General features: G+C 43.3%; 1 protein-coding gene across 2 annotated transcripts; it reads right to left on the bottom strand.

Annotated features, from left to right (window-relative positions):
* Positions 1 to 4,356: 4,356 nt before the first annotated feature.
* CYP1B1 (cytochrome P450 family 1 subfamily B member 1) lies at positions 4,357 to 12,881 on the bottom strand. 2 transcript variants are annotated; one of them, XM_017860425.1, is made up of 3 exons: positions 12,486 to 12,881; positions 11,052 to 12,095; positions 4,357 to 8,060 (listed from the first exon to the last, which is right to left on the bottom strand). In XM_017860425.1, exons 2-3 carry the CDS (start codon positions 12,092 to 12,094, stop codon positions 7,472 to 7,474), a joined length of 1,632 nt encoding a protein of 543 aa, XP_017715914.1. In that variant the 5' UTR covers position 12,095; positions 12,486 to 12,881; the 3' UTR covers positions 4,357 to 7,471. The 2 variants fall into 2 exon arrangements, with proteins under 2 accessions (XP_017715914.1, XP_017715915.1); XM_017860426.1 differs by having other exon boundaries at positions 12,431 to 12,518.
* Positions 12,882 to 13,442: the final 561 nt, after the last annotated feature.

Below are 13,442 nucleotides of genomic sequence, written 5' to 3'. Positions count from 1 at the left end.
CTTAAGTTCATTTGTACCATTTCCCTGTTAACATTTTTTTCCAATCACTTTTCATCACTTTTTGGTGTACTTGTGTGAATTTTAACACATGTATACATCCATGTAACCACTGCCACAATCAGAAAACCTTCCAAAACTCCACCAGGCTATCCTTTTGTAGTACCCTCCCTCCCCTCTAACCCTTGACAACCACTGATCTACTCTTCATCACGACACTTTTGTCTCTGAGGCTGTCGTAGCAATGGAATTGTACAGTGTGTAACCTTTTGAAGCTGACTTATTTTACTCAACATAATTCTCTTGAGATTCATTCAACTTGTGGTGTGTATCAATGGTTCATTCTTTTTTATTGCTGAGTAGTATTCCATTGCATGGATGTAGCAGATTTTTGTGTAACTAATTGCCCTTTGAAGGAAATTCAGGTTGTTTTCAGTTTGAGATCATGATGAATGCAGCTGCTGTAAACATTCATGTATAGCTTTTGTGTGAATGTGTTTTCATTTCTCTAGGATAAATACCCAGGAGTGGGGTCATACTATAGCATTTTGCACTCCCCCAAGCAATGTATGAAAGTTCCAGTAGTTTCACATCCTCCCCAGTACTTGGTATATATTATCAGTTTTGTCATTTTTCTAAAACTTTAGCGACTATGATAGGTTTGTAGTAGTATTTCACTGTGCTGCATTTCTTATGAAAAAAATTTAAAAATATATTCCATCATAGAAAACAACAGTGAATCCTGTTTGTGTGTGTGTATGTTTGTGTATATATATACATACACATATACATATATATGTATGAAGTACACACAATCCTATGCAGAGATATGTACTAAATCATGTAAAATATATTGCATACTGTGAGGTTATGGTTTAAAAAATTGGAAGCCATTGAGTTGGCATTTCTGCTTTCTTCATAGTGACTAAGCAGAAACCCAAAAACCTTGAATAAGCTCAATTCACAAGCAAGGAGAAGAAACTGAGATTAGGGGCCAGGTGTGGTGGTTCATGCCTGTAATCTCAGCACTTTGGGAGGCCGAGGCGGGTGGATCAGGAGTTCAAGACTAGCCTGACCAACATAACCCCTTCTCTACTAAAAATACAAAAATTAGCTGGACATGGAGGTGTATGCCTGTAGTCCCAGCTACTTGGGAGGCTGAGACAGGAGAATCACTTGAACCTGGGAGGCAGAGGTTGCAGTGAGCTGAGATCGCACCACAGCACTCCAACCTGGGTGACAGAGCGAGACTCCGTCTCAAAAAAACAAAACAAACAAAAAAAAAAACAGGTTAGACTTCAAGGGTACCAATTGAAAACTGAGTCATGGAGAAGGTGAAGAGATCATCAGTGCTGAGAAGCAGGCTTGACAAAACTCACTCCACTTTTTTCACCCATGCTTCTGTATATACAATATGGTTCCATAACAAAATTGTTGGGACTTAGTCCCTGCTTTTCAATGAATATACCATTGAATAGTGGAGATATAATGTAAACACAAATATGGCTATGGGAAGCACTGAAAATGAGTGTAGATGTCTTTTCCTCGTTAAAAAAAAAAAAAAAAATTCTATGTAATGCATCTCTCTCCCAAGAGGATATATTTCATTTAAAAATAAAGAGGTCATGCCATGTGTTGGTGGGGAAGTGGGTACAGCTTCCCCTCATGCACAGCTGATGGGAGTGTGGACAGATTTGGCATTCTGGAGAAGATGCAATATTTAAATTACATACGTACTCACTTGTTGACCCAACACTTCTAATCATGGGTATGGCATACATTACAAAGTTTACTTAGGAAGGCAAGGAAACACATACCAAGCTGGTCCTTGCTGCATCATTTAGGGACTCATAAAGTTGGAAGTTATCCAGGTATCTATTCCCAAGAGAGTGGACAGAGAAAATGTGGTGGATGAGTACCATGGAATACTAGGCAGCAGCTAGAAGCTATGGAATTACACAGGGATGGAGCTGAGAAAAGATTAAGCAACAGGATGAGATATGTACAACACTTACATAAAGTAAAACATATATATGCAAAACAACAATACAAATTTTGCTGGAACACGCAAACAAAAAGTGCACATTAAGCATATTGTAATACTTATCCATTGAGAGAGAGAGAAACAAACATAAGGAAACAGGAATAAATTTAAAAAAAAAAAAAGAGGCTGGCTGATTTTTCAGGCTTGCTCAATGACTCTTAGCTTTGACCCAAAGGGATCTCAGTGCTGTTAGGCTTCTGCTGTATAACATTGTCTCACCTAAAGGGGCCTCAAGTGATTCAAAACTAGTTCTGGTAGGTCCAGTCATTCTGTTTGCAAAGGCAAGCTTCCCATCAAAAAGCTTATTTCATGCCTTGGTTCTTCCTCTCCCTCTGGCTGGTGCTCACCGCCTCTGAGAGAGGGAAGGGTTCTGATGAGCCACACACACCAACACCTAGTGGGATGTACCGCTATCAGACAAACAGGCCACATAGCAGGAAACTGGACCAGCCTAAGGACGGCCCTGGCTCCAGCAAGGATCCTTGGTCCAGACAGGTTCTAGGACAGAAGTTTTAGGATTATAAGACAAAGTATGACTGTTTGGTCGGTTTTTGGTTTTGCCTAAAGAACAATTTCAAGTGGCTTTTCTCAGAAGACAGCAGTGTGGTAAGGATTCCCGCACAATGTCAGTTACTCCCTGACTGTAGTGTGGAATGTGCCTTAGACAAAGGAAGTAAATTGCTTGCAAAACTCCCAGGATCTCATGGCCTAAAAAATAGACGGATTACCCTGTAAATCCAAGCACAGGCACATTGGGAAGGGACAAACTAGGGTACAAAGATAATGAGCTTTGAATTAGTTCATCTCCAGGGAAAATCTGGATGAGAATACTTCTAAATCTATAATTTTGGCCCATTACTTTATTGCATCCCTCAGAAGACTGTTGGGCAATAATGCATTAGAGAGTTTAGCACAGTGATGCGAAAATTGTAAGTGCTCAACATATTTTAGTTCCATTTCTTCCCTCCATACCTGACACACATTGAAAAGTGTGCATGAAGAGCACAGCATTTGTCCTCAAAGCCTGTATGTCACTTAGCAGAGGAGCTACAAGCATGAACAGTTACCTACAGCGTGTCCGTACCAGTGTAAACTAGATTATTTTCCTCCACAATTCCAAGTTAAAAAAATTTGCTTTTGAATGTATTTGAATATATTTAATTTTTGTCTTCTTTCCTTTTCCCTTTCTGAGATTTATAACTAACAGACTGAAACGGGAGAGTAGAGAGCATGTGAGAGTCACTGAGCCAAAAACCGGAGAGTTAACAGTCAGTTAACTTCTGTTGCACTGGTGCAGAAAAATAGACTGGCTCTGAGGTTGAAGAAACAGCCTCTGTGAGTTTGCAACAACCACGCCTGTCTTACGTCCAAAGCTGCATTCATTTCCCACCCTGTACTCCGCTCTTATACTCTATTGGATTGATTGGGTAGAATCCAACTCTCCTCGACAGTTTTGCAAAAACTGGCCCCAGTTATAATTATTTAAAGGAATCTTTTTCCCATGAAAATATTTCCTTCACTTTTTCTGAACTGTTCTGACATTTCCAAGATCCTACTGTCATACATCTGGAAAACTAGTGAGTATTATCTTAAACCACTTCATAGCCATACCTTCTGGCTGCTAAAGTGAGGTTCCCAAGCCAAAGTATCAATGCCATTGTGTGCAATTTTTACTTCTTTTCCTGTTTTCACAGTAATAGGAGCTGTAGTCTGGAAGACAAAGAGCCTTTGGTACCGCAAGCCCTGTCATCTGTGAGTGTGGCACAGGGAAGGCCTTGAGATTCGTGACCTAGGCCCTGTGAAGTCAAGTCTTTTACCAAGTAAAAGATTGGCAATATAATATTTCCACATAGTACATGACAGAATACTTGTACCCATCTTATTTTATTGGACATTAACTGCGCTCATTAAGGCACATGTACCTTTAAAAAAATTAAGGAAGAAAATAGAGAAAGGACTGGTGTGCAGCTGAGGAAGAAAAATGTGTACTGCATTCTTTAGATGAAGCAGAAATTGATCAGCAACTTAAAGTCGCATCTATTCAATCTTTCAACATTGCAAATTAATTCTCATTTGGCTTGATTGTTTGCATTGAAATGTAACTTCCATGTTCTTAGAAATTCAAAAATACAGAGATTAGAAATTTGGTTGATGAAAACCTACAGGAACAAAAAGCATGCAGCCTCGGCCTGAAATGTAGAATGGACAAATAAAATGTTTACAGTGCAATATTTTAATTGAATAATCCATAGCAACAGTTGAAATAAAGTGATGCATTAGACTATATTTGCTACAACATAAAATGAAACTTCGTAAAAGTGATTTTTATTATTTTGGTAATGGTGTCCCAGTATAAGTAATGAGATAACAATTTTTGTTTTAATTTGGTATATCAAACAGTAAAAGCTATATATAAATGTTGTTTCCCCAGAATGTATTTTGGTTACAACTATGCATCATAGCTATTATGCACATCCTAAAAGCATTCATGATAAAGTACAAAAATAAGAAAAGATTAAATAAGAAGGTATCCTTGAGTTATAAATGTCTACTAAAGTAAACCTTTTAATCACACAGTTGTGTCGCAGCTAAAAACACACAAATTAACACATATTGCTATGCAACTATTTGATCTAACATAGATCTACTAGAAAAATATTAAGGCTGTAGTAACACTTCACAGGTAAAGGCTAAGTTCTGGGACATGAAAGCTTTTAGAAAAGTCACAAAACAAACCTGAGACATCTTTTTGTTTTGGAAAAAAGCAATTTTCTTACAGAGTCAAAGCTTTGACATACAAATGAAGCATTTAATAAACATTCTACTTTAACTATTTCAATAACCTGGAGTAAAACTTCTGACTTTAATGGTTGTCAGCAAATACATTCTCTCTCCTGTAGAAATACAATGAGGCTTTCTGATTAAAGCAGTAATCTTATTTCTCCGGCCTCCAAATTCAGTTATTTGTATTCGTTTTTTGTTTCCTATCCTTTCTTTAACTAGGTTATAAACATACTAAATAAGCCAGGTAACCTCCAAGCACCTTACTTTCTTCTATACAAACACAGCTTTCGTTTTGCCGCAAGCATCTGATGACGACTGGGCCTACATACATAAAAACAGATTGCAGCACATCTGGACCTGGTTGACGTAATGAGGCATTCAGATTGGTTCATGATTAATTTTGCTGCTATACATTTCCCAATCTAAAAAAAATAGGCTACAGCAGCCCAAATTCACTGTCTAAGCCTTGCTGGGGCATAATACTTTGGAACGGCAAGTGCCAAAAAATTTAAATGTATTGGGCAAGCCTGATTTCTGTAGTTGACTTTAATGCCTTTAAAAATACTGGCATGATTTTTTATATTCAAGAAGTATAGCTATGAAATTTTAAAATAAAATTACATGAAATTTTATAATATTCCAAACCACAAAACAGATCTGCTATGTTGTAGCCTTTTTTAATAGCCTATTTGAGATTTAACTCTGCTACGCCAAACATCTTTTTTCTAAATGTTCATGCTTTGAATTTTGTGCTCCAAATTAATTAATTAGGAATGAGTGGGAAAATGTTTAACCATCTTTCCTTCTTTTCAGTCTTTCTCTCTTTTCTCTTACCATCACCCACCCCCCAACACACATACACACAACTATCATAAACTCCCTTTTTTTAAATTTTGGTACAAAGATTCCAAAAAGCTAAACAAAATGTAATAATCACTTAGCACTTAGGACACTGCAGAACTTCCTTTGGAAGTTTAATTGCAATGAAATTTAAAACTTGAGACTTCAGTTCACTTTTCTAAATGTTAATGCATACATTTCATTTGAGCTTTATGCTTTCCCAGCTACCAAAGTAACTGCCATCTTAAAAAACACAACTGACCTCACCTTCACAGTCTTTTCCAAACAGCTTCCAAGACTATCTTCTGATTCTGACTTTCCACAAAGCAGACATTAATGTTAACTTTCAAAAAATCATCTAGAAGAGAAACTTGGTCAGTTGTAATGGGAGTTCTGTCCCCAACTGTTATCACTTCGTAAAAAGAACATCCAGGTAATTCATGGCATTTTCCATTATTCATTGGGCAGACACAGCTTAGATTTCTCTGCCTTCCACAGGATAATGGTCAGATTTCCACTAACTTCAACTGGAAATCGATAATCAGAATGGTTTTAAAATTTAGTTAAAATTTAAGTATGCCATGAACTTGGAATTTTAACATATTAACTAGGTTATTTTCAAAACGAGATTCTGTATTATAATAGAATTTCAATAAAGAATTTATAAAAATAAGAACACATCTTAGGATCTGATTTTGAGATTTGCCAAAATTTGGGTGAAGAAGAGACCCTGCTTCATTTCCATGTCAAAAATAGGTGGTTGATTTAATCAAGCTCATTTTTAGCACACTTGGTTGCATTGGTTGTACTTTTCGATTTGCAATATTGTGCAAGACATATATTATTCAACCTTTTCCTGAACAAGATAATACTAATATACTGCTTATGGGCAATTAAGTAATATATTGCATACTATTTGGTGACTTTTTTTTTTTAACCTATGAGACTTATGAAATCAGTACATTACAATCACATAATTTAAAGCTTGGCTGGGCTGGTTATCTTTTTTTTTTTCTTTGCTCATAATTGAAAATCTGTACTTTGGCAAGCAAGAGAGGTACAACGTCAGCTTGGAGTTTTACAATTTAACAATGTATACTTTAAAATTCATGATAAATCATGGAACCCCCACTATACTCACTAATTCAACTATTGATTTCTTTTTGAGCAACTGACTTTATGATCCATCCTTAAAAGTAAGGAAGTATACCAGGAGGCAAAAGGATAAATCCGCCCATAAATACTAGAGTCTAAGTTATTTTCCTGAAAAGGTGAGAAGGAAATTTCTGGTCTTTATCTTTTCCCTTATCACCTTCAATCACACACCTTACACTGAAATTACTTGTGTCTGTCTCTTCAACAATATATTCTGAAACTTTGTTTAATATGCTTTTTGTCTATTTCTGCATATGGGAGACCAATCTTGTATTCTCACCAAAAATGGCCTGGTTACCTACTTCTTCATTCAATAGTTTCGTGTAAGCGTTTGGGTGTATGTGTCTATATGTGCATTTTAACTCCAAAGAATACTACCTTTAGAAATAACCAAGATGCAGTATATACATATAATAATTCATTGGACCCTTTAAGTCTTCGACTCAAAAAAATCTCCCAGAATCTCCTGTATAGCCTACTACTCATGAAGAACCACTGGGTATGGAGCACATCTCACCTGACGAACAGTTGATTTATGCTCACCCTCAAGGCTAATTGAGAAGCAGCACAAAAGAGGAACTAGAAAAAAACTGAATTTTACTCCCCATCTCCGAAGATGTATTTCTAAAATTTGAGCTTGCCTCTTGCTTCTTATTGGCAAGTTTCCTCAGCTTGTAACTTTTGGACAGCACTATCAAGGAGCTCCATGGACTCTCTGAGAGTGACATTGACTTTAAATGACTTGGGTTTAATGGTCAGACCATAACTGAAATTCATTTTCGCAGGCTCATTTGCGTTGGCCCTGAAATTGCACTGGTGAGCCAGGATGGAGATGAAGAGAAAAAGCTGCATCTTAGACAGTTCTTCGCCGATGCACCGCCTTTTGCCCACTGAAAAAATCATCACACTGCTGGTCAGGTCCTTGTTGATGAGGCCATCCTTGTCCAAGAATCGAGCTGGATCAAAGTTCTCTGGGTTAGGCCACTTCACTGGGTCATGATTCACAGACCACTGGTTGACAAAAATCACGGTGTCCTTGGGAATGTGGTAGCCCAAGACAGAGGTGTTGGCATTGGTGGCATGAGGAATGGTGACAGGCACAAAGCTGGAGAAGCGCATGGCTTCATAAAGGAAGGCCAGGACATAAGGCAGGTTGGGCTGGTCATCCATACAAGGTAGACGGTCCCTCCCCACGACCTGATCCAATTCTGCCTGCACTCGAGCCTGCACATCAGGATACCTGTTTGGTGTTTAATGTGGAGAGAGAAAAGCAAGTGACCAAAATTCTTATTTCATCTAGAAAGCACATTATAAATTAATTTTAATTCCACGTTTCCTTAAATAGGCTATCTAGCTCAGTGACTAAATTAATATTTCTGGGGAAAAAAAAAATCTAAAACAGCTTCCTAATTTCTCACTAAATTACAAGATGGACTTTAGGAATTATATTTCCTGTAATAGGCCTTGCATGATTAACACTCTCTTTCCCATTTTAAGTCAAAAAACTCTAAGTTTTCCCAGCCTCAAAAAGCACAGTAGTAGATAAGGCCAACTTTTCCATTAGGTACTGCAGGGACAGTGCCTAGGGCCCACAACACTTTTTAGGGGCCCGTGAAAATAGTTTTGTCTTTTACAATCTTCAGACCTAAAAAAACTCACTTTTAGGTAGAAGAAAATATTTTCATACCTCATTTAATGTATTCATCTTTGTATCAGGGTAGTCATAAAATTTAAATTTTTAATTTTTTTATGGTGTAAGGAATCTACAAAGGCAAAAGCACCCAGGGCCCACAAAAGTTAAAATGTGAAAGTAAATTTTTTTCTCCCTCATTTCCCTGGACAATTCCAACAGACATGCTGTTCTCATTTTATACAAAGATAATTGGTGTCCTGATGGATAAAGCTACATACTGTATTTTTTAAATTTAAAAGCCAATTCCTAATGTTCATAAGATTATGGTACAAACTGTAATACTTACTCACTGTTGATGATACCAACTGATACAATCTTTTTAAAAAACAAAATCTTAGTACAAGGCAAGAGACATGAGGATAACCTCTTCCCACCTCATTTTAAACCCAGCAATCCATGCCCAGAAATGTATTTTCAGAAAATAATTTAAGAGGCACACAAATAGAGGCCCACAATAGGACCTAAAATTCTAAAAATTAGCCAGACATGGTGGTACACACCTGTAGCCCCAGCTACCTGCCAGAGAGCAGTGGGAGAACTGCTTGAGCCCAGGAGTTTGGGACCAGCCTGGGCAACATAGTGAGACCCTGTCTCTAGGGTAAGTAAATACATAAAATTAAAATAAAAATTTTAAAAATGCAATCAAGGCCAATGATCAACGTAAAAGTTCAATAAATGATTATATATAAATATACATTATCATGGCAAAATACTATGTAGTCATCAAAAATTACCAAAATAAATATTAAAAGATTAGAAATGTCCACTACCTTAAGTCAAAGTGTTAGAAGTCAGAAAACATGTAACTGATTGTTTGCAACTCCGAAAAAAAAATGTATACACATATGTGATGAAATGGAGAGTTATTTTTAAAATCGCTTCTTCAACGTTATATTGCAGGAGTCTGCCGAGCCAGATAGTATCATTTTAGACTTTGTGAACCAAACCCTCTTTGTTGCACTACTCCGCTCTGCCCTGTGTTGTAGAGTGAACGCAGCCATAAACAATGTATAAGTGAACGGGCATGACTGCTTCAATAAAACGTATATACAAAAAGAGATCGTGTAATTTGCCAAACCCTGTCATACTGTCTTTTCACTAAAAGGAAAAGAAGTATCAGCATATTGAATTGAAAGTGACCCCAAATCGTTTTATTTCTTTTGCCGCTTAATTGGAGTACTCGGAGAACTACTGTGGTTCTAATGAAAAAGGCCGTTTCAAAAGTTAAAATGCCTATCTGGGGATGCACAAAAACCTATGGATCCTATTCTGGGATTTCCTTTTCCCTGATCTCTGGCTGACTTTTCTTTATTCTATTTCTGCCTCTCCCTCACCCACCATGGGTGCTTCTATGGTTTTAATACTAAAAAGCCATTTTAAGTATAAACTTTTAATTTGTGAAGGTAGCTGTACAGTATCTAAGGAAATACAGACTGCAGTGGATTTTAATAAGAAAACAGCATTCTCTGCCTTCCAAACACCTTACTGTGGCTCCTGCAGATTCAGCATCTCCAGTTGCTCACTTGTGTGCCAAGAAATGACACAACCAGGATTTCTGGTCTCTTCGGCAATCAAGATTTGCCCCTACGGGTACTGTTTCCAGAGTAAATACTACAGGCCGCCCAGTTAAATATAGATTTCAGATTAACAGGGGCTAATCTTTTAGTGTAAGTATTCCCGTGTAAAACTTACTTTTCTTTTGCCAAATCTGGCAACCCGACACCAGGAACCTATTGAATCCGTGCATGTCGGAGCTTAGTATAGAGACCAACGTGGGCATCAGGGGGTCCGCTAACCAAGTCGAGCGCAGGGGCCAGAAAGGTCTGCAGGCGCCTCCTGGATATCCCATCTGCCTTTCTGGATGCTACTCTGCACTTGTAAAAGTGATTGTCTTCTACCCCGGCATTTCTCAAACTCCTAGCGCGCAGGTTTTATAAACCTAGCACTGCCCGCTAGTTGTGGCCACCTTCTGAAAGCTTCTGTGCGGGTTACAGAAGCCCGCACAGAAGCCCGGGCTCCATGGGCTTCCTTGGCCTGGAACAAAGCCCTGACGGGCGGCCCGCTTTTAGCGCCAGGGTTGGGCGGCCTCGGATCCACGCCGAGAACGAGCCGAGGAGAGGCTGCTGTGTTTAACATATTTATGGCGTCACCCTTTCTTTCGGAATTATTCCAGTTCTGCTTGTACTGCGCCAGGGAGAGAGATATCAGGGCTCATCTCCAGGCACTTAAAACTCTTGTTTTCCGGGGAGTGGAGGGGTCTTGCAAATGTGTTCTCACCCGCAAGCAGGGGAGGGGAGGATAGAGACAGGACAGGAGCTGCGGAGGGGTCGGGGCACCGCTGGGTGGGGCGCGTGCGCGTGTCTCAGCCCTCACTGTGTGTCCCTTGGTCGTCTCTTTCCCGACGCGATCTTGGTTTTTGAGGGGTGGGGACCTGGAGCGAAACACCTGGGGCGCTGCTTGCAAACTCAGCATATTCTGTCTCTACTCTGCCTTTTTCAGAGGAGAAAAGACCTGGCCCACACCTCCCAGAGGCTTTACCTGATGAAGAGGAGGAGCAGCCACTGCAGCGCGGTGGACAGGGTGTCCTGACTGGCGCCGAAGATGTCAGTGACAGTGGCCGGCACGTTCTCCAAATCCAGTCGCGCGCCACCATCGTCCGAGTCCCTGGCCGCCTTCTTTTCCGCAGAGAGGATAAAGGCGTCCATCATGTCGCGGGGGGCGGCCCCGGGCCGAAGGCTTTCACAGTGCCTCAAGAACTTGTCCAGGACGAAGTTGCTGAAGTTGCGGTTGAGCTGCTCGAATTCGCGGAAGGCGGTGCGCATCGGGTTGGGGAAGTACTGCAGCCAGGGCATCACATCCACCAGGCTGCCCGCGCCCACCGTGCGCCCAAACTCCTCGTTGTGGCTGAGCAGCTCACGGAACTCGGGGTCGTCGTGGCTGTAGCGGCAGCCGAAACACACGGCACTCATGACATTGGCCACGGCCACGATGGTCAGCGGCCTCGGGTCGAGGAAGGCGCCGTCCGCGCTGCCGCGCACCAGCAACGCCACCAGCTCGCGCGCCTCGCTCAGCACGTGGCCCTCGAGCACTTGGCGGCTGCGCAGCTGGCGCGTGGAGAAGTTGCGCATCGTGCTGTGGGCTGCGCGCCGCTGCACCTTCCAGTGCTCCGAGTAGTGGCCAAAAGCCATGCTGCGGCCGCCGGAAATCACACGGAAGGAGGCAAAGGACGGCCGGTCGGCGAAGGCCGAGCCCTGCTGCACCAGGGCCTGGTGGATGGCGCGCTCGCCATTCAGCACCACTATGGGGCAGCTGCCCAGGCGGATCTGGAAGACGTCGCCGTAGCGCCGCGCCAGGCGCGCGAACGAGAGGTGAGGCGCCTGGCCCACCGCCGCCGCGTTTCCGATCAGTGGCCAAGCAAACGGGCCCGGGGGCGTGGACCCGAGCTGCCGCCTCCGCTGCCTCAGCAGCCACTGGGCCACATGCACAGCGGCCAGCACCGACAGGAGTAGCAGGAGCGTGGTCTGCTGGGTGGACAGCGGGTTTAGAGGCCAAGGGTCCTTCGGGCTGAGGCTGGTGCCCATGCTGGGGACAGAAAGGAGAAGGCGTGACACTCAGGGGTGCAGAGACAGGAGCGGGCGCCGCACGCCCCTACCCCCGCCTCGGGGGACTGAGTGCCGTTGGGTGGAGAAGTCGGAGCTGACTCTCTGGAGAAATGGCCAAAAACACCCCTTCCCATCCCCAACCCAGTCTCCCTTGGAGAAGAGAAGGGGCGTGTTTCCATCTCGCTGTAACCCAGCGCCAACCTCTTCCCCTCCCCGCAAGGTGCGTAACGGTTCCTGCAATTTGGGGACAACGCTGCGGGCATCGAGGCGGTGGCGCTTGATTTCCTTTAAAGTGCCTACCACGCCATTCCCTACCTGCAAGAATCCACCTGAAGAGGTCGCGGGGCAGCGGCTCCGCAGACAGACTGACCTGCGGGGAGGTGCGGTTTCCAGTGGCGCGGGACAACCGGCTTCGAGAAGGAACTGGGACCTTTGCCTAGGGTAAGACGTCAACAGGAACCCGCAGGCCTGCCCTGGACACCTACTGCCTCTATTGGGAGCTTTAACTCCCACTCGAGTCTCTTGGCGTCGTCAGTGCCAGGAGCGCTTGAATTGGGATGGGGACGGAGAAAGGTGCCTCGCTCGCCGAGCCCCGCTGCACTTGGGGACCTGGTAAAGTCGAGGTTTCCTCACAGCGCTGGGATTGAGACTGGGGGTCGGTGAGTGGCGTCAATTCCCATGCCCTTGCGGTTCTCACAGCTGGCGTCGCAGAAGCGCTCGCTCCCACCTCAGAGTCAAAGCGCGCCATCCCGCTCCTCCGGGTTTTAAGGAGGGCAGCGCGACCTGGCGGGGCGGGGCCTGCGGGGGGCGGGGCGCGCCGTACACCACGCCGCTTTGACCCGGACTCCAGTCGGGGCGCACCGGCTGGCCTCGGAACTCTACCAGCAGGCTTTCCTGGGAGCGGAGGTGCCCATGTTTCCATTGTGCGGTAACCGCTCTTCATCACAGCCACCTCCAATCGAAGCTCCACAGTGTCCCCAGAACCGCGCTCGGGACCACCTGCCCCTGCCGGTGCTGTAGACGTGGGAGCGCGCCCCGCCCCCAGCGCACGACCTCCCTTCCCTCTCCCGGTCTCGAGCTTGCTTCCCGGAAAGCCAGTGTAGTGGCAGCGGTTTGCTTCACAGCGCCCTGCCTCAGAGCGCCCCTGGTTTGTTGTTGTTTAAATTTTATCTTAGGTTCTCGCAAACAAATTGCCACCTCAGTGGAGGCTCTTTGGCGTGCAAAGTTTTTTCCAGTTTTTGCGGCGAGATCGGTAAAAGTAGCCGCTCCCCCGCCCCGGGGCCCTGACAGTGCTTGGGAACACAAAGGCTCCTGGGGCGCAGCTGAC

Source organism: Rhinopithecus bieti, unplaced genomic scaffold, assembly GCF_001698545.2.
Source record: "Rhinopithecus bieti isolate Rb0 unplaced genomic scaffold, ASM169854v2 scaffold_52032, whole genome shotgun sequence".
NCBI classification, from domain to species: Eukaryota; Metazoa; Chordata; class Mammalia; order Primates; family Cercopithecidae; genus Rhinopithecus; species Rhinopithecus bieti.
Note: the sequence above shows the minus strand (reverse complement) of the source record. Positions and strands in the feature narration are given on the sequence as shown.

Bases quoted from the DNA above. Each gene is read 5' to 3' on its own strand.
- CYP1B1 (XM_017860425.1), bottom strand. From the start codon at position 12,094: ATGGGCACCAGCCTCAGCCCGAAGGACCCTTGGCCTCTAAACCCGCTG. The intron at 8,061-11,051 runs GTAAAGCCTCTG...AACACCAAACAG, and splicing joins CTGCTCCTCCTCTTCATCAG to GTATCCTGATGTGCAGGCTC.